The sequence below is a fragment of the Strongylocentrotus purpuratus genome, unplaced genomic scaffold (assembly GCF_000002235.5).
Source record: "Strongylocentrotus purpuratus isolate Spur 01 unplaced genomic scaffold, Spur_5.0 spur5_scaffold_10, whole genome shotgun sequence".
In the NCBI taxonomy this organism is placed as follows: Eukaryota; Metazoa; Echinodermata; class Echinoidea; order Camarodonta; family Strongylocentrotidae; genus Strongylocentrotus; species Strongylocentrotus purpuratus.
The window spans coordinates 22492649-22517426 of record NW_022145595.1 but is presented as its reverse complement, the minus strand read 5'-3'; the positions used below and the strand labels follow the sequence as shown (position 1 = coordinate 22517426).

General features: G+C 37.1%; 1 protein-coding gene across 2 annotated transcripts in view; it reads right to left on the bottom strand.

The window, feature by feature from the left end:
• Window positions 1–15410: 15410 nt before the first annotated feature.
• Window positions 15411–24778, bottom strand: part of LOC587128 (paladin) — a 44800-nt gene continuing 35432 nt past the window's right edge. For both annotated transcript variants that reach the window (XM_030979793.1, XM_030979794.1), the window contains exons 16-19: window positions 19508–19588; window positions 18624–18764; window positions 17638–17790; window positions 15411–16975 (exon numbers count right to left, since the gene is read on the bottom strand). In XM_030979793.1, the coding sequence (XP_030835653.1) occupies window positions 16826–16975; window positions 17638–17790; window positions 18624–18764; window positions 19508–19588 (525 nt within the window). In that variant the 3' untranslated portion in view covers window positions 15411–16825. The remainder of the gene's footprint in view (window positions 16976–17637; window positions 17791–18623; window positions 18765–19507; window positions 19589–24778) is intronic.

Below are 24778 nucleotides of genomic sequence, written 5' to 3'. Positions count from 1 at the left end.
CATACTTTTAGATTTAACTATATGATCACATTATCTCATTAATGACTGTACATTTAATTTCAATGTTTATATATTAATAATATAAATCCTCCTTAGAGGCAAACACCACCTTTTGTCTCATGTTCATCACTCTCATTGCAAAGTCTTGAGGGCTTTCCTGTCTGCCTTGCATGGCAGAGGTCAGTTCCTGGTATGCAGTGATCACATCCTGCTCTTCAAATCATTTATTTCCAATTCTCGTAAAAAAATACATTTAACAATACATTATACATATATATATAAATAATACAAAGCATGTGGAGGAGCCAGTGCCAGCAGAGGCCATCTCTTAGAAATGACATCTAAGGATCCTGCGTAGTGTGTGGGTAATGTCAAGTCCAATTTGCTTTCAAGATAATCCTTCAGCTGCCTCATCTCCACCAATCTTCTTGTAAACTCCCCTTGAAGATTTTTTGACCTGCTTCTCCTTCCGTTTGGATGTCATCACCATAGCTACATTGATGCCCTCGAGAAGATCTTCGTCAGAAGCATGAGGGTCCTCTAAAAGCTTCTGAATCTCGTGCCTCACGCCCTCTTCTAGTCCTGTATTCAGAGTTTGCAGGAAGGTCCTATTCATGGTATCAGCATCGTACCGGAGTGCCGCAAACTCCTCCTTAGAGGCGAAGACCACCTTCTGTCTCAAGTTCATCACTCTCATTGCGAAGTCTTGAGGGCTTTCCTGTCTGCTTTGCATGGCAGAGGTCAGTTCCTGGTACGCAGTGATGACATCCTGCCCTTGGAAATGACCTCTAAGGATCCTGCATAGTGTGGGTAATGTCAAGTCCAATTTATTTTGGAGATGACCCTTCAGGGCCATTCATTTCAATTTAATTCAAATCAATTATTTCCAAATTCCAACATCAATTTAAACAAAGTGTAAAAAAAAACAGTTAATGGGCAATAAATACATTATAAAACTATGACATTACAATCAAACGATTAAGAAGATAAAAAAACAGAACAAGTATAACACATAATTCAGTATTAACAGACTACATAAAAAACACAGTGGATAATTGAAAAATGGTGAACACAATGAAAACCAGGTTTGTGGCTTGTTTAGGGTGTGTTCATCTACATGTAGTTTATGTATTTGTTTGTTTTTACATTATTGTTATAAAATTTAGACATTGGTCGAACAATTCATGAAATAAAGAACATGAGAACATATGCATAAACATGAAAAACATTTTAAAAAACATATAAGAGCATCAAACAGTATGGTATGGTTCTACAGGATAATTTAAGAAATGATATTTAACAAATTAAAAGTAATTAATATGAACAAATGAAATGTTTCTTATATTGCCTCCTGAATTTATTGTTAAATAAAATATTGACTCAATTCAATGACTCACACTCCTGAGAACCATGCTCACCACCTCCCTTCAACTGTAATTTTTTGAGATTCTGGTGGGTGAGATTCTGGTAGCTCTTTGACCGCTTGTCCTGGCCAGGTTACCGACTTGGCCAAATATTTTGAACTCCTTCTTCCCAAGGGCTTGTACAAGGGTTGTGGCATCATTAATGGTAGACTGTCATTGCTTTGGTTTATACACAGTCCCGAAGAGTATTGGGCGCTTTCCGCGAATGTCTAGTTGGCACCACATGATCTCACAATTGGTTTCTAGATCTTCTCTACGCTTTACAGGAAGATCCTTTCTGTAGGCAAAGAATACTCCACCATGTCTGTCTCTCAGCTGCTGCAGTTCTGTGAGATGTCTCTTCAATACATAGAGCTGCATGGGTGAATGCCCCTCCTCTGTGGAGATCCCATGGTAGTTATTATCTCTTATAAGATCTCTCTGAATTTTTAAATTCTTTTTATTCATTTGATTTTCAGGTACATGTATAAACAAAATAGAAATGACAACACAGAGCATATATAACATGAAAGAGTTACAAGACAGTGAAAATGCGGACGCCTGGGGATTACCTAAAAGAATTTCCATTCTGTCATGAGGTTCTCCATGTCCGCTGGTGAAATGAGATGTCTGAACACATATTGGAGGCACAACAGATCTACAGAGTTATCTATATCAATGGCTTGTCTATAGTCATGCTTTGGAATACGTCTTTGTACTTTCGAGTGACCTTCTCTTTTACATCCCTCCATGCACAGTCACTCAATACGCTCAATGTGGACCGAGCTGCCTTCCGGTAAGGAGTGGGGACCCTGTCTGCATGGGTGAACGCCCCTCCTCTGTGCAGATCCCATGGCAGTTATGAGCTCCCGCAAACTCTGTCAGACCTCTCTGAGTGAGATGTCTGAACACATAATGGAGGCACAACAGATCTACAGAGTTATCTATATCAATGGCTTGTCTATCAGTCATGCTTTGGAATACTTCTTTGTACTTTCGAGTGACCTTCTCGTTTACATCCCTCCACAGTCTCTCAATACTCTCATTGTGGACAGAGCCGCCTACCAGTACGGGGTGGGGACTCCTTCTTGCCTGCATTGCCTCCCAAACCAACCGGTTCTCACCACCATGATCCGTTCTAATCTTCAATGGGCATTGGAACTCTCCGATGGCCTGCTCAACGAGTACGTGCATGTACAGTTTCGGCCCTATTGTTGTCACTTACTTTCAAGCAGGTTACCATGCGGGTGCACCCATCAATAGCTCCATGAAGCACAAACTTCCATTTATTGTGTTCATGATTACCATCTGCATGCCAGATGAAATGTGGGCATGGCACACTATAAACCCTCCTTTGAACAGCATGCGGTCTCCTTCTCTGAATCCCTTCCGCATCATTGTCTCTCAGAATGTCTCTGATACGTTGTCTCCGGACGTAACATATCCCCCGACTTCGTAGGTGTCCTTTCATTATACCATCACCTCTCCACTATCTGGGCGATTTGCCTTTATCGCCACAATTGCTGCCCGTAGGTTGTGTTCTGTTATGTCCGCGTGGCGCTCGTGTTCGATTCCATGTTCCTGCATGTATTTGTAGAGGGTTCTATGTGAAACTCCAAGCGCTATGGATATCTCCACTATTGAAATTCTCGCCTCAAGTAGCTCTTACTCCAAGATCAGACCAAGTTCAGATAGGTCCTCTGATCCTCTTGAGATCTCCAAAGCAATCTGACTAAACTGCACTAAATCTCCAACCCACTTAGGCTCTCTCAATAGTAACCTCCTTAAAATTCTTCATATTTCTCTAATGCCAAAACTGTCCCATCAAAATTCCTTTAACTGAATCCTCTATACGAAACTGTCCTATCAACATTCTCATTATCCTCCCATACACACAGACAAAGATAAACACCTGCTGTACTAGAGAACCCCAGTTAGTTGACCTAGGCCGAGTTGCCTAAATTGCTGCCAAACACATCCATTCAGCTAGGGTTATGGTTAGAATGAAAGCAATTCTAGTCACATTGTGACTATCACCAGTGCTTTGTTACGAAAAAAACACGCAATAGAGATAGGGGTATATATCTTGATGATAACAGCAGGACCCTTCCAAGGAGGCTGTAATTTCTTACTTGTTCCTTTAAGTGTAGCCGTATCCAAGAGACACTCTATCTCCTACCTGAAAGTCGTGATCTCTCTCACATGCACCTTGATGTCGTAGTCGCTCTTCATACGTTCTTAAGTGGAACGTAATGACTTCCTCGCGGTAATTTCATGAGCCTAATGGAGTGCTTCAGTTAAATGGAGTGAATATTCATCCTTAGAAGCCACAGGTTCAGAAGCCGGGAGAGGGAACATGAGAACATTCTTGGGAGCAGATTTTAGGTGTTCTTTCAAGATACTGTCTCCACCATTACTCCTGAACTCGAGGAAGGCTCTAAAGTTGCCACAATTGGAGTCCACGTCATGATATTGGCTGTCATCTCTATGCCCACGAAGCACACAATTCTGCCTACCACAGAGTAAGACTGTCTCCACTATAGACTTCAGGAACTCTCTGTTCTTTTCTCGCCGTTCTGAGCTGAGTCTATCCATTGTGACATCTATTCCACTCCTTTTCCCAGGCATTAACAGCCTGAACTGCATGAAGCGGTAACGCGCATTGCAATGGGACTTAAAACCGGGGCCATGTTTTACTTTACGGAACGTTCATATTTTTGGAAGGGTCCCATTCCATTTTTTTCTTTCTGGCCAACCTGTAAAGCTTCCAACTAATTGAGATATTAGAAGAGTTTGTGGGAATCCCCCCTCCCCCCTCCCCATTCAAGAGTCTCTGTGGGTTTTGACGGGTTGAGCACTGGTTTAGCAATCTGGAGTTCCCAGGTCTATTTATCAATCATATAAAGCAGATGTACATGTAATTCTATAAATTCATGTCTCACCAGAAAAATACCATTTTTAGTGACATGAGTTACTTCACCAGATCACGGGAGTTAAGTCTTTTGCCAATTCTGCTTGTTGCTACGGCAGGCAGCTAGTGAAAACGAACGAAGGTGCAGAAAGTCAAGTTTGTTTAACTTGGAATTGAATTGACAGAGTATTGAAATTGACATTGTTGAAAATAAAATAAAATAACTCGCGGTTGGTTCCGACTGGCTCTTTTTGGGGGTACTTCTTCTGTCTGTTTTTTTGTCTGCGTCAGGGTCTCTTTGCACTGTGCTTCTTTCCTGTGGATTGATATTGGTAGACGATAATTTAAAATAGAATTGTTCATCTTTGTCACCTCATGAGATGATTCCTGGCAAACCCTATTTTTAATTTAATTATATTTTTATTTTCGGAGAAAATTTTGTTACACTGTGTAGATAGTAGCCTAGTAGATAGTACTTCTACTTCTACGACGATACTCAGCAGGATCCTTAAGTCAGGATGTAGTGCTGAGGAATAAACTATCTAGTTCTTGGTCTAGATGCTTGGTGGAAGCACTCCCTTGAAGCCCTCCAGTGAAGTAGCGTCAAGGGTGATCTTTGAAAGTGCATTCCACACAGTTACTGTCCAGTACTATCTTCTGTGAAAGTGCATTGTGTACTAGTGTAGCACACTTGATACTTGATGTGGTAATCCCTGAAGCAGCTTTTCCAAGCTATACTGTGATGGGATGTGTTGTGACAGCAGGTGAAGGTGCAGACAACAAAAGGGTGTACAATTGCTTTATACAGTAAAATAGTGACGTGCAAGTAAAATTTTTTTTACTTGCACTTGATATGATGATATCGTTGGTAAAGCGTTAGTACACACAACTTTGTTGTTTGGCTATCCTGAAACGGTATAGCTACATGTGTACATGAATGTATGGTTTCGGTATAGCAGATAGCTATATGATGAATATTGCGTGTGTCGATACAGGGAAATTTCTTTGGAATTGAATTGACAAACTAATTGTACAAAAATAACTCACTGCTGGTTCCGACTGGCTCTTTTGGGAGGGGTTTTCTTCTGACTGCTCTTCGTCGGCTTGACAACTGCTTGACGACAGCAGATAGTCAGGGTCATTATCGTCATTGTCACTGTCGCCATCGCTATGCACTGTTCTCCTTCCCTGTGGATTGATATTGGTATAGGATGATTTAAAATAGAATTGTTCATCTTTGAATTATTAACCAGTCCTGCAAGGACTTCTTTCTAATACACGTGCTATTGTTAGTGTGCATTCAGCTGAGTGCCAAGAGATTAGGCATGGTTGTTCGATGCTATGACGGACAGGAAGTGCAATTTATCAGGCACTGACTTGGTAAAATTTGACAAAAATGGGAACCCAGGTACCTCACATATATAGTGTCACTCAGAGCGCCCTAAAACAAAAACTACACGACCCCAAATTCCCCATCTTGGTATTGTTTTTCATTGGAAAGAACACCCCATCCGTTGGACATAATAATTTTGTTAATACGGAACATTTGATTTTTCTTGCCTTTGTTGTGTTCCTTCCCCAAGAAATGCTTGTCAAAACGTTCAGTTGCCTTCTTCCAATTCTTGAAGGGTGCTGCAGCAAGACATGGGGAGGACATTATTTTAGGCTTATTTTGATCCCTCCCCTGTTGTTTTCCAGAACTTCCATAATGACCTAGTACATTGTATAATGATTTACTTGCAGATGGTTTACCTAGTAAGATGCATGTGCTTGCTTGCATTGAGGTCATTTCAGGTCTTACATATTGATGAGCTGTTTGAAATTAACTAGGAGGTATGCGCATATTGAGGAATGTGGCTTGCTGCTCTACTTTTTTTTTAAAACTTCCCACGACATGTAATGAGTGTTTAGTGTACATTATATGGGACGTACGTGATAGATGGAAAGTTATTTCAGTATATTTGAAATGACTTTTAGGTAACTCCTTTTTCCGAGTCTATCCATTGTGACATCTACTCCACTCCTTTTCCCAGACATTAACAGCCTGAACTGCATAAAGCGGTAACATGCATTGGAATGGGACTTAAATCCGGAGCCATGTTTTGCTTCACGGAACATTTGACTTTTCTTGCCTTTGTTGTGTTCCTTCTCCAAGAAATGCTTGTCAAAACGTTCAGTTGCCTTCTTCCAATTCTTGAAGGGTGCTGCAACAAGTTGAGATCCGTCTTTTGATGTTGTCTTATCTCTGACAAAACATGGGGAGGACATTTGATATGATGCCCCCCCCCCCAGGAAAAATTGAGGGGGGACGTGCGACGTGCGATATGCGAGATCCGATGTCTGAGTCGCCCCCCCCCCTCCCTAAATAAATATTTATAAAATGTTTATATTTGAATGGTAAGTCTGTAGATTATAGGTATACATGAGTTTCATGCCTAGAATATAATGATTGGGGAGGGGGGGGTGAATGATATCTGAGCTCCGCAATAAGTATTGGGGGCGGCTCAATGATATCTGTAAGCTCCATCAAACATATTGGGGGGAGAAGAAAAACAAGGGAGGGAGAAGAAAAAATTTCGGGGGGGGGGGGGGGGGGGGGGGGGCTATGCCCCCCAAGACCCCCGGTTCCTAAGCCTATGCTCTACATCTACCGTAGACGTAGAAAACTATTTTAAAGTGAAAACAAATTTTGCATAACATTATTAGAAACACATTCATATTTGACTAAATGAGTATGACCTTTTATTTTTTATTATGGCGGTCACTCATCCCGGGTCACTCATAATGGAGCTACTACTACTACTACTAATGTAATGGATTGACAAACGTGTGTGTTCACAAAGCTCTACAGACACAGTACATGCTCATAAATTGAGGCTCATTCATTGTTTTGCTTCACTCGCACAAAAGTTGACAATGTTTTTTACAAGTCAGTTGACAACTCAAATACATAGGCAAATAGGAAATCAATCTGTTTACCTTTCTACTAGCTTTAGCCTTGGGCATCTTGAATTGCAGTCTCTCTCTCCGTCAGACTCGATGAGGAACTTTGGGGACCGGATAATAGATCTAGATATGATACTGGCTGCGCCTTAAAAGTTATGTTTTGTGTCACGTGGGTGATAGAGATCCAATTAATGATCTGTATGATGTGGGTCTGGTCGCACGTCTACGTAAAGTACGCGGTCGCACCCGAATCTAGAGGCGCAGCTTTTCAAGGGCTCTCCCCTTCACAAAGCCCGAGACTGAGTGCGAGGGGCGTAGTGCTGGGGGTCAGTATTACCGTCCCCCCCCCCAAAAAAAAAAAAGAAGTAGAAAGAAACGCAGCTCATATTCCTTTTTTTTTCCTTCTTTTCCCTCCCTTTTTTTCTTCCCTTTTTTTCTTCTTCACCTTTCACTTTTTTTCTTCTGTCACCCCCTAGATCCGCCACTGACGAGGGCCCCCTGTTTTCAATAACAAATGTCACATTTATATAACAAATTTGCTCTCAGCCAATCAAATGCTACCATTTTACAACAGCTTATAACAGTTACTGTAACTTGTTATTGATAACAAGTTTTATGAAACGGGGGCCCTGTGACAGAGTGAGCAAAATAAAAGTGGGACCCTGATCGCACTCCGATCTTAATTTTGTTGGAGCCTGTGAATGCCCCTGTAGAATGATCTACATGCACCTTAGATTGTGACATAAAGTTATTCTGTGCTTGAGACACTGAATAGGTAATTTTATTTTGTTATTCACCTTTCGTTTCCAAATATCATTTAGAGATGCTTGCTTTCCACAACAACTTTGTTTTCCTTTCTTAAGATGAGTAACAAGAGCTTCGCTTGTATACACTCACTCTGTCAAGAGTCTGGGAAAATGTGTATAATTAAAATATTTACCTCAATATCAGTATATATGTTAAATCTTATTTAATGAAATCTATTATATATATGATTTGTATAAAAATGTGAAAATGAAAATTTGTTTAATAAATTTTTGAAATGATCAAATAAATTCATTTTGTGATTTGTAATAATTTATGTAATTGTCTTCTTCTTTTTTTGGGGGGGGGGGGATTTCTTTATATTCCCTCTCTCTCTCTCTCTCTCTCTCTCTCTTTCTCTCTGTCTGTTATGCTCTCAATTGTGATTTGTGTGCTTTCTCCATCTCTTTCTCTCTCCCTCTCCATTTCTTTCTCTCTCTTTCTCTCACAAACAAACAGTTTTATACCACTGTTTGCATTTTCTTTTTACAGTTATTTGAACTAGGTGCAAGGACAGGTTTCACTTTCCCTCAAATCCCACAACATGAAAAGAAAGAAAAAAAGAAGAGCATTTTTTCTCATACAAAGACTTAAATATATTTGGTCAGTAACCGTTGAAGAGTCTGGTGTACAAATTTTCAAGACATGTTGAATCACAGAGAATAAAGGTTTCAGACTAAATTAATATCACATTTGAAATATAAATATGAACAATATCACGAGTACTTCTACAGTACATAAATCATGGGCAAAATATTTTTTCCAAAAATATGCATTGAATCTAGACATATTGCTGGGGTTTGCAATAAATGGTGCATGCGATTGAGTTTATTTTACGATCAAGCCGCACTCAAGTTGAGGTTGTATCTATCATATCAAAGTTGCTGCATATATACAGACTTAATAAGAGCAGATACCGGTAGATTGTTTAATGAACAAAAGAAAACAGATCATTTGTTTTATACATCAAATTTCCTAGATCCTTGTTATATGATGTAAAAGGATTTTTTTCCTGTCAATATCCCAGACAAATAAATCTCATGTTTTAATAAAAGGCTTACTTTAGCGTGCACACATAGATAAGCGCACTTACCTCTATTTGCATTAACTCGCAATGCTAAGTATTAAGTATATGCCCACACACAGTAAATGTATAAGCTGCGCATCGCTTACTTTAAAATCTTTTGAAAGTAATGAAAACTATTGCACGCTTTTGCATGAAAAAAATGTGGGATAGTCTCAGTGATTGAATCACAGGTGACCATGTGACCAATCATTTGACTAGGATCTAGGAGTGAGTTTTACAACAAAATAATACTTGAATGAAAAACCTTTCTCTTTGTGTCACTTTTTCAAAGCAAAATGTTGAGTGTTGAAAGTTTGACTATTTGAACGATCATTTTTGTCCATAGAATGTTGATTAAATGAGAGTAGAGTGCTCAAATTAAGACAAGCTTAATGCAAAGATATTTGCTGCCTTTTGCCGAATGAAACATACATTTTCTATATGTTATGCTCATAAGCTACTGAAAATTTAAAGTATGTGCCAAGGTAACCACACATTTGATTATCACCATTATCGAAGATATCTGCATTTATACATATTATTCCATTGTATGCCTACAAGTTTAAAACATACATATAGATGGGTAGAACATTTGAAAGTTGTAAAATGAAAGAAACGTGTAAAAAGTGGTTTAAATGTGCATAAATGTATTTTAAAATGTAAACAGAAACATTTTTTACAGTACATTAGAATAAAAGTGATCCAGTACATTTTGTTCCTTGTGGCTTTTGGCAAAGAAATAGATAGAAAATAGCATTATTTATCCTCAAATATAACTTCTTATAAACAGCATCACTGTGATATTTTTAAATGGGTCTTTCCTACCATGCTATACTTTGGACTGAAATCATTTCGACACCCCAAATTTCAATTTATATTTGTATTATTCACATTTTTACAATTTGCTTAAAAACTAGAGAAACAATTTACTATGAAATTATCATAGTTCTACCACGGTCACTGACATGGCTCAAATTTTCATTTGAACGTGTACTTCATGTTCTAACAGTTATGAAAAGAATGCCTTAACAGACTTTTCTTAAAATATGTTAACCATCAATCTTTGCATTCTTAAAAGAAAGATACAAACAGAGAAATGGCTACCAAACACAATGAAAATATCAAATGATACGTTTTGACAAAATCATTAATACTAATAAACATGTGCATTTGTGTTGGCAAATTATACACAATAAACAAACAGGTTTTCACTGAAATGAAAATATAAAAAGCTATGTTTTGACAAAATCATTAATACTAATAAACATGTGCATTAGTGTACATGTAAATTATACACAACAATCAAGTTTTCACTAAAATGAAAATTAACAAAAATAAAAAATGAATTGGCACTCTAAATAATCGCATCAACGACTATTTCCTAAAATGAAAAACAAACATAGCACACTGACTGATCTACTCTTATTTTTTTTTAAAATTAATTATAAAAGCTTAAAAGGTAAAATAGCGAATTAATAAACTGGACGGATCAGCTAACAACAAAACGAAAATGAATAAGTGTTTGAAAGGGTAGTAATATCTTGAGTATTGAAATTAATATTTATTTCTACTAGATACTACTTTGTTGAATTACTTTCTTCATTCTAACATGTCATGATTTTTTTTTAATGATTGAATATGGTAGATTCTGTAATGAAGGACACTCCATTTAATCCTAGGATTGTTTGCAATTTTTCAATTACCTTAATTTGTGCAAATGTGTCTTTAACAACTGCTCGCTGGGAAAGATGTAATTGAACTTTGTTTTTTTCATATATTTATATTAGCATAAAAAGCATTTATTGTAAGTAACCCTCAACAAATACCTGCAAAGTGTACACACCAACATTATTAAAGCCATCAAAATTGCACTTGACTCATTTTGATGCACTCCAACATTTAAAAAGTATTACTTGCAGAAGCTTAGCAAAATGTAATGGCATGTAAAAACTGGACTTTTCCAACAAAGCAATCATTCGGCAAATAAAGTTTTGTTTTTTCCCCTCGATCTAGGAATTTTCTAACTCTAGCAGGCAAGTGCTAGAGGCCAAAGAACTATATCCCATTGTCAAGAGGGTCTTTTATATCACAAAGCCAGGAGCCATTTTAGGAAACTCTTAAATAGATTTTCCTGAAGGAAATTAGAGTTAATTATCATTACGAATTGAAATTGCAGGGATTAAATACGTACATCTTATTCATGTTCGCCCAATTGTCTCCTGTGAATATACAGCTGGCTTTGTCTAGACATTAAACCAATGATGTTCCAATTCCAATTTGTTATTACAAATAACATTACAAGTATAGTGTATTCCCCTATTAAACAGAAAAGATAACAGTTTTCAGAATACCCTCCCAGGGCTAATACATGTCACTGCACTTTTCTAATGCTCCTCAAGTCTTTTAAAAAAAGATGTCCACATTCATTTTTGTCTAAACTTACACACAAGTATTAAGTAGTTCACCACATATGAATCTTTTCCTGCCTGCAGGAAATGAATGACGGGTAAAGCCAACCGCACACTATACGATCCGACAGCGATCCGATTACGAACCGATTTCGGAAGAATTTGCAAAAGCATTTGATACGCATTTCACAAAATTTGGCAATGTTATCATCATTGATGGCACATTTTTTTACAGTTGTAAATTCATTTAAATCATCCACAAACTTGATACATTCAAACAAATAGAAATTTGAATGACAGAGGATCTGAATAGTCGTACATGTATGATTAAAGATAAACTTGAGTTCTGGTAATGCGATTGCATTGTGAAAGAAAAGGTGTGGAATGGATCAGAAAAGTTGATCATATAGCATGTAAGTAATGGTGTGTAATGCAAGGTTCTGGAGTCATCAAAATCATCATAAATTTGGCAGAGTTTTGGTAAAGTAACAATCACTTACACAGAAAGATGTATATGGGACAACACACATGGTGTCAGGGCTAGTACTACCCCGATTTCCTTATCTTTCTATGCTCATTACTCAGCCAGTATACATTTTCTTCCAAAATTGTTTGGCACATGACATTTATTTGTAATCTTGAACATTCAGTGTAAGTTTCGTTCGATTCTGTGAGAATTCATTTTCTTTTTTTTACCAGAACTCAAGTTTATCTTTAATATAATCTAAATTTGAAGGGAATTCATGCTTCCTTGAAAGAAGAAAAGCCAAATCGACTCAGAATCGTAGTGAGGTCAGACCAGGGGGTGTTTCACAAAACTTGTCATCAGTGACAAATGACAGTTTTTGTTATAAGCTACTGAAATCCTTGCTTCTGATTGGTTACTCGCAGACTGGTCACTGATTTTTGTCACTTGTCATTGATTTTATTCTGACTAGAAAATTTCAAAGCACTAAAATTCTGGTTGTTAAAATTCTAGTTCTAAGTTTTCTTATCATTATTTAGAAGATGGTGTAATTTTAGATTTCCTATTAAATACAATTGCCATTTCTTCGAAAATCGAATGACAAGACGATCGTGTAGTGTGCGGTGGGCTCAAGTCTTCTACCAATTACTATTGCTACATAGATTCTCTTCTATTATAAATTAATACAGCAAATCGTCTGTTGGAAGCCAGAAGGGCGTTAACTTACATTCTCGGCTGACGGCCTTCTGGCTCCGAACAGCCGAAATGCTGAAGAGTTTAAACCGACGCATAAAATATACATATTCACATCAGAAAAAATGAACATAAACATTCAAAATGTACAGTCTGAATATAAATATTAATAATCACATTTGTATAGCGTGTAATACTACGTTTCTAGGGGCTTTTCATTATTACTTCCCCGGTCATTGGGTTCACTCCCTAATCTGCGCATGATAGTGCACACGTTCTGCTTCCTGGGGAGTAGTCCCGCCAAGGTGCCATTTTACAAGCGCACACATGCCCATCCAAACGCATTAACTTTTGCATCCTACCGGGTACCCATTAAACACCTGGGTTGAGAGTGGCAAATGTAGATTAATGTCTTGCCAAATGACAGTGCCACGTGAGACTCGAACCGTGAACCATGTGATCCACAGTCCGGTGACATATCTACTAGACCATGACACCTCTACAACATTTAGAGCACATACAGGGAGTTGTGACAAATATGCTGAGTTGTATGGTATTCAAAGGGAAATGATTGAAGTCTGGCACCTTTTTATGTAATTTTCCTACGTAACATTAATTTCCCTGGCAACACAACAGATGATCATCTTTAATTATCTTACTACAAATATATAATTTATAAATATTTTTCAGTTGGAACTAAATATTCATTAGAAATAGTACCAAGATTGTGGCTTCAATTTTCTATAGGGCAAGAACATTAACGAGTTGATGGTTTGGAATAAATACCATAAATACTATTACTAGTCTTTGTCAGACACAAAGAATATAGTTTTGATTTTAAAATATTAATAATATGATCATATCAAATAATTATCACATACTGCAGCTGTCACAGCTAAGTGCACAAGTAGCCAAATGCAGATTCTCTATGGAACTGTACATGTATTGGAACTGTAAATAGACATTGAAAATATTCAAAAAAGCGATCTCAATGCATACATATAGAATACACAAAAATACCACAAATTAAATTACTGAATAGGCATCCTACTGCACCAAAGTAGCTACCAATTTGTAAGAATTAATGGTTTTTATATACCTATGTTACAAAGTACCAATAACGACGGTGGATCTACAGTAAAACTCGTCTATATAGGCCATCCACGGGAAAGAGATAAAGTGGCCTGTATATATTTACATATTTTTCTTCCAACCATTGTAAACATGTTTTGGTATAAAGATCAAAAGCTATTTATGCTATTTTCAGTAAAACACTGGTGCACGAGTCCATACTTATCAAAACCGTGCATATATTAACACAAAATAATATAAGCAAAAATACATTTACAAAATATATCATCTACACTTTAATCTGCAGATCTACTCCCAGAATTGATCATTTTTTTCCTCTAAATATCCACATTGTATGATAAAGGCACTCATTTTCTACAAATTTGGTATGCAATATGTATTCTCCTGGTTCAAAGTGACCAATCCACTTTAATTACGTGCTCCTATGATACTAAAAATATTCACAAAGTATAAGTGTGAAAATTACATTCACAACAAAATATTCTGAGTCGTATACAATCACAGATTGCTTCTAAATATCTGTTAATACACTGTTGATTTTTGGTATAATTTACTTTCTCATATACATGATTTATATACAAGGAGATATATAAACTGTATGCATCTTATACATGTAGATATACATGTATGTAGCTGTACCAAGTAAAAAATAATAATAATACATGTTTAGAGACGGTTTCAGCAGGTCTGTTAACCTTAAACCAAAATACTTTCAAACCATCCACCTTTAAAATAGAAAATATATTTAATATGTTCGAGTTGCAAAAGAGAAAAAATAAGCCGCTTTTTCACACTGGAACCATATTCAATGTTTGTTTGTTCTTTAGACAACAGATAATCCTTGTTCCTGAATACTCGTAAAATTAATTTCTTTCACAGGCAAGAGCTGATGGTGGATTTACAAAAAAATATACAAATGAAACGTAGAACCTTCGAATAGCACCCACTTTGATCCAAGAGTATACCCGTGATAAAAAACAAAAAATTAGTTCCGACCTTCTCTCAGTAGGGGGTGCATAAAGGCCAACCTCACACATCACGACCTGACTACAATTGCAATTCAAATGAAATTGAAAAAGGATTTGATAAGGAATTTCACAAATATCAACTCTTTTCCTGATTGTAATGCAAAGCTGGAGGGGTGAGTTCCAGTCCTATTTTAATTCCTTTCAAACTCCTTTAAAGTTTGGGTCATTAAGTGTGATGTGACCTTAGCAGACCTGCAAAATATTTTGTACAATATTAGTTCGGTGAATAGTAGCAGATGTAGTAGTAATAATATCATGTGATAGAACAATAAATTACTCTTTGGTATGTACAGATCATTTACATCATGATGTGGCAAACAAAATACCACAACAAAAGATACAGACAGATGAATATGACTCAGAAAAGACTAAATAAAATGCCCCATCAATTTGTTTTCTCTATTGATCTCCTCTCTCCCCCTTTCTCTCTCTCCCTCAATCTCTCTCTCGCTCTATCTCTCTCTCTCTCTCTCTCTCTCAAGCTCTCTCAAGCTCTATCTCTCTCTCTCTCTCTCTCTCTCTCTCTCTCTCTCGCTCTATCTCTCTCTCTCTCTCTCTCTCTCTCTCTCACACACACACTCTTCTCCTATAATTCATTCTTGTACATAATCATTATCATAATTTCTGTTTTCTCTTTTAATTAATAATTGCACATGGGAAAATAGAGAGAAACTGTTGATCCCTTTCAAGCATTGTGCAGTTGACATACAGTATGTTTTCTAAATGCATGCAAAGCGCAATAAGCAATAAAAAAAAAATTGTTAAACGAGTAGCTGGCCGAACAAAATTAATTAACAAACACTAGGTTGATTTTACAAAGACCATTACATGTGGCTTTGCAAATGTACTGTGCATGGCAAGCATAGCAAGTATTGTATGTGTGTGTGTGTATACATCCATTATAAAATGTGAAGATTCACTGAAATTTTACTACCCTAATAGTAGGTTCATAATTAGTAATCTCATGAGAATAATTACATCTCGTGTCAGAGTCAATTTTTTCAGGAGAACAAGATCATGATGTTGAGAAAAATGTCTCAAGAAAGAGAGAGAAAAAAATATGTACGCTGTAGGTTTATGATGTGACCTTTTAAATGAACTCTTTAGATATATTCATTTCTGTTGATTCTTTTAGAGCTCTTTTTCTCATTTAATAGTTTTCGTAGGAAAATGGAATATTTTTGCAATAATATGTAACAGAATGTTCACAGGAAATAATTTTAGATTGTGGATATTAAAGAGGTTTCATTGCAAAATGAAAAAATCACAGAGATCGATGACAAAAAAATTCACCCCAAAAATAGCAAAAAGAGCATTTCTGACCTAATATAGGCTAAAACATGTACAATTAAAAGCTATAAAGTGTTCTTTTGCTTTGATGACAAAACATTTTAACAAATGAAGTATACAATATTAAAAAACATTGAGGAACAGAAGCTGAAAAGTACAACTGAAAGCTAAGTTTAGAAGCATTCTCTTGCCTCTAAACATTGTTGGCAACGCTCCTTCCATAAACAGCAACAAATAGAGCAAACAAAACTACCACATGTGTTGATTAAACCCGACAGTGACAAAGAGGGCAGTATCCATTTTGGCACTGTTTCTATGGCGATACTATTGCAATCCCCTGATCAACCATTCAATCCACCATAGAGCTCATACTCCAGTGAATGTGATGTGCCCTCTATTGTCTGTCTGCGTACGTTGTATCAACCTAAAAAGATGACATTCACATACCAACAGTAACTCTCTTTTCTTTAACTATAAATCAATAAATATATTTGCTGAAATAATCTTCAGGCAATCTGCTCAAATGAGGAGTGGTGTACGGCATGCAGGCTACACAAAGCAATGCAGAAATCATCTGAAACATCTCACGCTCAGAGAAAGAAAAGTTGGCTTTTGCAAATTTCCGGTACAGCACAACTTGGCAAATGTTTTTTTGTATACCAAACCCAAGTCAATTGCTTGGAGATTTGGTAAGTGTCCGCTCAGTCGGGAGGATGTTTCAAATGAGGAACCCTCGGATGATCGTTTTAGGGGTGGCTTCTCGACACCATCGATCACGCATGGAGCTGATGCTGAAGCGAGATTCAATGTCCAATTCACCAAAAGTCAGGTGGTCGAGGATGTCGTAAGCACCGACTTTGTATCCAACCTGAAAAAGAAAAAAACAAAACACGTATTAACCTCTGCATGCACTGCTGTGCATCCCGTACTCGCTTACCTCGTATACGAACTCAAAGACGCATGCTTTCTCCCATTCCTTACTTTATACAACTTCTGAATTCAACTTCTTAGTTATGCCCTCATTATGTTCGCCATTGTGAATTCTTAAATGTTAATTAATTATTGCATAATGATTATGTCAAGTATTAGTATTGTGATCTCTCAAAGCCGTATCAATTTTTTTTAAATTTGAATTCCAAGTCCTTTCAGTCTTTAGACTTTTTAATTAGTACTTGAATAAAACCAAATATCTATCTATCTATCTTACTTTTAAAACCTTGGATAGTGCTGGTAACTATTGCACGCTTTTTCTTAGTATAGTAAAAACATGTGATAGTGAATGAATCATATGCGACTGTGTTCAATCAATCATTTGATTAGGATCTAGGAGTAAGTTGTATAAAAACTACTGTGATATATCTGTATAAGTACCAATAAATGGAGACAAGAAAAGTGGTACTCAATCCCTAAGGAGGCCTTCAGTATAATCTATCCCATTATGAATACAATGTGGCACAGGGAGATTGTTTGTGTGGCATGTAACAAGTTCATGGGACAGTTTGATTAGAAAATACTGTAAAATTAACTGACCGTTTTCATCCAATGTTGGAAGGGCATCTCCCAGTTGGTCACCCTCTGCATATGGAGGTATGCATTGAACATGATCAGATAGATGTAACGTTCCAGGTTATCTAGGCTCTGCTGGTATAAGCAGTTGACCTCCTCCCCCTTTGCCGTCTTTATCTGGTAAAATATCAATCACAAAATAATGATTTCTATTCATATTCATTAGTATAAATAATATACAGCCAATCACTCAAGTCATATATATTCAGTACTGACTGAACGCCATAAAACTACTACCTACATCATTTCTATTTATATTCATTGGTATAAAAATTATACAGTCAATCACTTGAGTCAAAAAGCAGTTGACCTTCTCCCCTTTGGCAATCTTCATCTGGTAAAATATCAATCACAAAATTATCATTTTCTATTATTCAATGGTATAAATAATAAACACTCAATCACTCAAGTCAAAAACAGTTGACCTACACGACCTTGGCCGGCTGTCTTCATCTGGTAAAATATCAATCACAAAATCATAATTTCTATTATTCATTGGTATAAATAATATACAGTCAATCCTTTCTATTATTTCAACCCTTTAAAAAGACTTGGTAACATTGTTCAGATGAGAGTAAATGGTGCTGAAGTAGTGACTTCAATGCTAGATGTACAATTAAAGATAGTCTGAAAGTTTTTTTATGGATTAGAACAAACTTTTTCTAAGATGATATACACCTACATGTAATCATGAACTTTCATTACAGGATTACAAAAAGAATGGATGCTTGTGCATATCATTTGCATAAATTACATCAAATATGAATTTTGTTATAAGCTGTATATTATACTTTGTGAGAATGTCAAACCACATTTGTAAGTATTTTTATTGCCAATGTAAATTGTTCATAATTCAGCCATCTGGCTGCGAAGTGCAATCAATAAAAACCTTTTCAATCTCAATCTCAAAAAATAAAAACAGGGATTCACTCAAAATTAATTACACAAACCTTATTGAACATGGAGAATATGACCTCTCGAAGGTGAAAGTGCATTGGGGTCATGGTCTCAGAGCACTTGTCGAGCATGAGGTCAACCTCTCGTTTGACCTGCGTGCCATGGGGCAACCTCATCACTAGTTTGCGCACAGCCTACATGAAAAATAGCAATCAACACAATTAATCAAAAACACACAAACAGAATACACATCATAAAGGTACCATGGTTTTGTAGGGGGTTGTTTTCCATATAGGTTTTGGCATAACTCACACATCATGCAGGATTCTCTCAAGGTTAAGATTCTTTAAATCAAATCTCATCACATGGGCTCTCATGGGAAATTTGACATCATTAAGATTCTTTAAATCTTTCTTTGTTTTGCCTCTTACCATTTATTTAAAAAAGTAAAATGGGTGATATGTTTGTCTGAGCAGAATTGGGTGCATTTTACTATGTTATGTCTGAAAAAGTCTTAAAACCTCATAGTACATAGTGTGTTCTCATAGGGAATTTGACACAATTCGGGTGTTTACCCAACAAAAGGCATCGTCAATCACCAAGAATGGACTTCACTTTGAATGGCCGACAGGTCTTATGTAATGCACTGTGCCCTGAACCTACAGCCATAAGGAATTCTCATCATAATAAAATTGTCCTCACCCTCGAGATATGAAGAGAAGCTGGAATATTTTCTGGCGGGACAACGGTTTCGCTGCTTTAGAGACCTACATGTATGCCCACATTTATTGGTAATTCAACCAAAGCTGGAGTCAGCGAATTAAGATGCAACACACATGGACACTGCATGACTACTATGTGGCTTTAAGATGTGTTTTGTTTGTTGTAGAACAGAAAATAACGAGTTCCACATGACGAGAGTGGAGCAATTACTCACCGAGAATTCTCCTTTGGTGTATTCAGCTTGGGGCACACTTATCCTTTCTTGCTCGCCTAATTTGGTCCCGACGGGAAAGCCCTGAAAAAACAACAGCAATAGAGATCTTGATAATGCATACATAGACACTTATATCTAACATGATTTACCACTTAGCCTTAACATTTCTAATAGAAATGTTAAGGCTAGGTGATCAATCAGCAATAAATTTGTACAACCTAATTTTGATCATTTTCTCTAAATACTTAGGCTTTTATCCATCATAAAAGAGGGTTTAATGCAGAAAATGTGATTTACTTGTTATTTAACATAACTTACTACATTACCAGCTCCAGTTAAGAGTATAATTTGGTTACCTCATATTCTTTTTTCAAATACTTGTTTATTAGTCATGTGCAACTATGAATTTCATGGGGTGAGGAAAGGTGGCTTAAAAAAATCGGTAAAGTATAAAAAGTAAAATAATATAAAGCTAGTCGTTGTCAGTATAATTTGCCATTATTTTTATTATTATCATCGTGATCCTTGTCACCATTGTCGTCAAAATCTTTAAAAGAGCAATTCCACTTGGGCAGAAACAGAATTGAATTGCATTTTTTAGAAAAATAATTACATCGCATAGATTACTGTAGATTTGTCATCATTACGAAAATTCCTCGCTAGAGAGATTCCGACTTTAGTGTCCCTAACTCGGATATTGTCTCATAGAGTTTGAAAACGAGCCTGGAGAAAGACCTCCCGTTCTTATCACTTTCCTAATCCATTGCCAATGACGCGCTGATAAGACCCGTCAACAGAGTCTGGCTGAAGAGAAAATGTGAAGAAAAAAATCCCAAAGTTACACAAATCTGTGTTTTTTTCTCCCGAAATTTGTTCTTAGGGATTCATTTGCCCCAAAAAACTTCAAAGCACAAAAATCGGGCAAGTAATACCGGAGATATGATATTGATACTCCCGAACAAATTTCAGATTTGACTCACTTCAGGAAACTTTTTCCCCCTTCTTCTCGTGGAGAGAGAGCTGTCAATCACGTTTCGACCGGCTGTTAAGCAGCTGCATCAGATTAAGACTGACCAGCTTGTATGACTGCGCATATTAGTGCACATGTTTTTTTGATTTCATGTTTTATTTTGAATTTGATTTTATTACCAGAAATTTGAAAATGAACTGCTACCTCAAATGCAATTTTGAACGGGAGAAAATGAACCAGCAAAAGCGGAGATAAATATGAGATCGGGCGCTCAGCCCATGCTGCTCAGCCTACGCTTGAGCGCAGATTGTCGCATAGACATACGGGTCTTTTCCGAGTTTCGTCCAATTTTCTAGCGAGGCACTACGTGTACGTTCTTCCCTCGCTGTAGCACGTACGGTCTCGTTAGAAAACTGTATGCGTAAGTGCACTGTGTGCGCTGGCATCAGAATCAAACTCGGAGAAGGTTGTGTGACAATTTCTGAGCTGCGTGTCTGAGCGATGTTTATGTTATTGTTGTTGAATGAGAGTAGTCTAGTAACTAGACCTTCGCTGTGTTCTCCTCATTGCTTTTGTTTTAATAAACCGACCTAAGCAGTATTCTTTCTGTCTTAAATTCATTATGTTATGTTACTACCTTTTATCACCTTCTCTAATGTTATTGTTTGTTTTTATTATTCCATTATTTCCTTTTCCTATCTTTACTTACGCTATTCTTTGATTCTTCCTTCTATCACCTTCTTTTTTCTGTCTTTCCTTATGTTAATCTTTGTTTTTTCCATCTTTCATCCTTTGTTCTATCTTTCCATTATGTATTCTTAATCATTTTTTTATTTTTGTCTTAATTACTTAATGTTATTCTTTGTTCTATCATCTCTTATGTTATTGTTTGTTATCATTTTTATTATTTCCTCTTCCTCTCTTTCCTTACGCTATCCTGTGTTTCTTCCTTCTACCACCTTCTCTTATGTTGTTCTTTGTCTTCATCATTTTCTCATTTTCTTTTTCTGTCTTTCCTTAAGTAATTATTAATTGTTTCTTCCTACAATCACCTTCTCTTATTTTATTTTTTGGTCCGAAGCGCGGAAGCTTTGAAGTTTCATTACATTATTTATAGTGGAAGAAAACGAATCGTCGTACCGTTTCGACTCTTCATCCTTGTCTTAAATAAGACCCCCCCCCCCCTCCCGCGCTTTTTTACGTTTCATTAAATCATTAGACAAAGAAGGCGATTCGTTGTACCGTTCTCGACTCTAAATCTTTTTTTTTCTTAAATAAGACCTCCCCCTCCCGCGCTTTTAACGCTTCATTTAATTATTCGAGAAAGAAGGCGATTCGTTGTACCGTTCTCGACTCTAAATCCTTGTCTTAAATATTACCCCCCCCCCCTCCCGCCCTTTGCGCGGAAGCTTCAACACTTCATGTTCGTCGTACCGTTCTCGACTCTAAATCCTTGTCTTAAATAAGACCCCCCCCCCCTTCTCCCGCGCTTTTAACGCTTCATTTTGAGAAAGAAGACGATTCTTTGTACCGTTCTCGACTCTACCAGGGCAAAGCGCAAAAGCTTTGACGTTTTATCAATAATTGAGAAAGACGATTCGTTGCATCGTTCTCTATTTTTTTTTACCGTTTTGGGGGGCTAGGGGGGTGGCCGGTGAATCCGCGCCTCCCCCCCACCCCCCCCCCCACTCACGCGCAAAGCGCTGAAGCTTTGACGTTTCATTAAATTATTAGAGAATGACGATTCGTTGTATCGTTCTCGAATCTTAATTCTTGTCTGAATTCAGCCCCCCCCCCCCCCTCTGCGCTTTACGCGGGAGCGTCAACGATTAATATAATTATTCGAGAAAGAAGATGATTCGTTATACCGTTCTGGACTCTAAATCCTTGTGTTATATAAGGCCCCCCCCCCCCCCCTCCTGCCCACGCTTTTAACGCTTCATTCAATTATTCGAGAAAGAAGACGATTCGTTGTACCGTTTTCGAATCTTATTTCTTGTCTGAATTCATCCCCCCCCCCTCACTCACGCGCAAAGCGCGGAAGTTTTGACGTTTCATTAAATCATAATACAAAGAAGACCATTCGTTGTACTGTTCTCGACTCTAAATCCTTGTCTTAATTAACACCCCCCCCCCCTCCCGCGCTTTATAACGCTTCATTTAATTATTCTAGAAAGAAGACGAGCCGTTGTACCGTACTCGACTCTAAACTATTGTCTGATTTCAGTTCCCCACCCCCTCCTGCGCAAAACAGCGGAAGCTTTGACGTTTTATCAATTAATGAATTATTGAGAAAGAAGACGATTCGTTGTACCGTTCTCGACTCTTAATTCTTGCATAAATTCAGTTCCAACCCCCTCTCCAGCGCAAAGCGCGGAAGCTTTGACGCTTCATTAAATTATTAGAGAAAGACGATTCGTTGTACCGTTCTCGAAACTTAATTCTTGTCTTAATTACACCCCCTCCCACTCTCGCACAGAGCGTGGAAATTGAATTGGTTTCGCTTCTCTCTATTTATAATTCTCAAGCGCTGATGATATTGGCATTCATTTTCTTCATTCATTTTCTTTACTTTCCGTTGGCTTACTTTTTGTAATAAAGCCGGTAACAGCGATATTTTAATTGTTTTTGCTTCGCTCTCTCCTGCGATCCGTCTCTCTTAATATTGCTCAAGCGCTCAATTGTTATATTGACATTCATTTCTTTCTTTCCGTTGCTTACTTTTTGTCATGATAGACGGTAGTAACATCAGCCAAATTGAATTGTTTTCGCTTCTCTCGATCTCCCGCAATCTGTCTCTCTTCATAATTCTCAAGCGATGGTGATATAGGAATTCTTTTTTTCATTCATTTCTTTCTTTCCGTTGGCTTACTTATTTCATAATAGACGGTAACATCAGCTATTGAATTTTTTCGCTTCTCTCGATCTCCCGCGATCTGTCTCTCTTTAAAATTCTCAAGCGCTGATGATATTGGTATTCATTTTCTTCATTCACTTTCTTTCTTTCCGTTGCTTACTTTTTGTCATGATAGACGGTAGTAACATCAGCCAAATTGAATTGTTTTCGCTTCTCTCGATCTCCCGCGATCTGTCTCTCTTTAAAATTCTCAAGCGCTGATGATATTGGCATTCATTTTCTTCATTCATTTTCTTTACTTTCCGTTGGCTTACTTTTTGTAATAAAGCCGGTAACATCAGCGATATTTTAATTGTTTTCGCTTTGCTCTCTCCCGAGATCCGTCTCTCTTTATATTGCTCAAGCGCTTAATTGTTATATTGACAAGTTCATTTTTGTTCATTCATTTCTTTCTTTCCGTTGCTTACTTTTTGTCATGATAGATGGTAGTAACATCAGCCAAATTGAATTGTTTTCGCTTCTCTCGATCTCCTGCAATCTGTCTCTCTTCATAATTCTCAAGCGCTGATGATATTGGAATTCATTTTCTTCATTCATTTCTTTCTTTCCGTTGGCTTACCTTTTGTCATGAAGCCGGTAACATCAGCGACATTGAATTGTTTTCGCTTCTCTCTCTCCAGCGATCTGCGTTCATTTTCTTCATTCATTTCTTTCTTTCTGTTGGCGTACTATTTGTCATATAAAATCCGGTAACATTAGCTAAATTGAATTGTTTTCGCTTCTCGATCTCCTGAGACATGTCTCTCTTTATATTTCTCAAGCGCTGGTGTTGTAGGCATTCATTTCCTTCATTCATTTTTTTTTCCGTTGGCATAATTTGTGTAATATTAAAAAGCCGGTAACAGCGATATTGAAATGTTTTTGCTTCTATCTCTCCCGCAATCTGTCTCAAGCGCCGGTGATATTGACGTTTATTTCCTTCATTCATTTCTTTCTTTCGGAATGCAGCGTCTCGTAAATATGCTAGTAACACTTATTGTTCGACTTGAGTTCCAAAGTTGCCAGTTGCTGGTACCACAATACATCTAATTAACTTCTCGCAGGTCCATGCTGAAACCAATAATTATTGTCTGAATTCTAGACTAACCCAACGCTCCAGGCTCACCTAAATGTACGCAAGCTCTGTTGATACAGGGATTAAGTCCTTAATAGCCTTGTATTGACATAGGGATAAGTTCACCAGCAGATAAGGAAGGGTCTTGTTTACTTAATGATAATGACTATATCAAAGTGCAAACTAAAGTCTATGAGACAATTCACTGAATTTTCTCTAACGGAGAGTTTTCGTCATGATTACTTGCTCATAGAATAAAATTAACATAAAAGAATGACTTCATAGGTTACCCAAATTATTTGGCATATTTGTATTTCAACTTGCAAACAG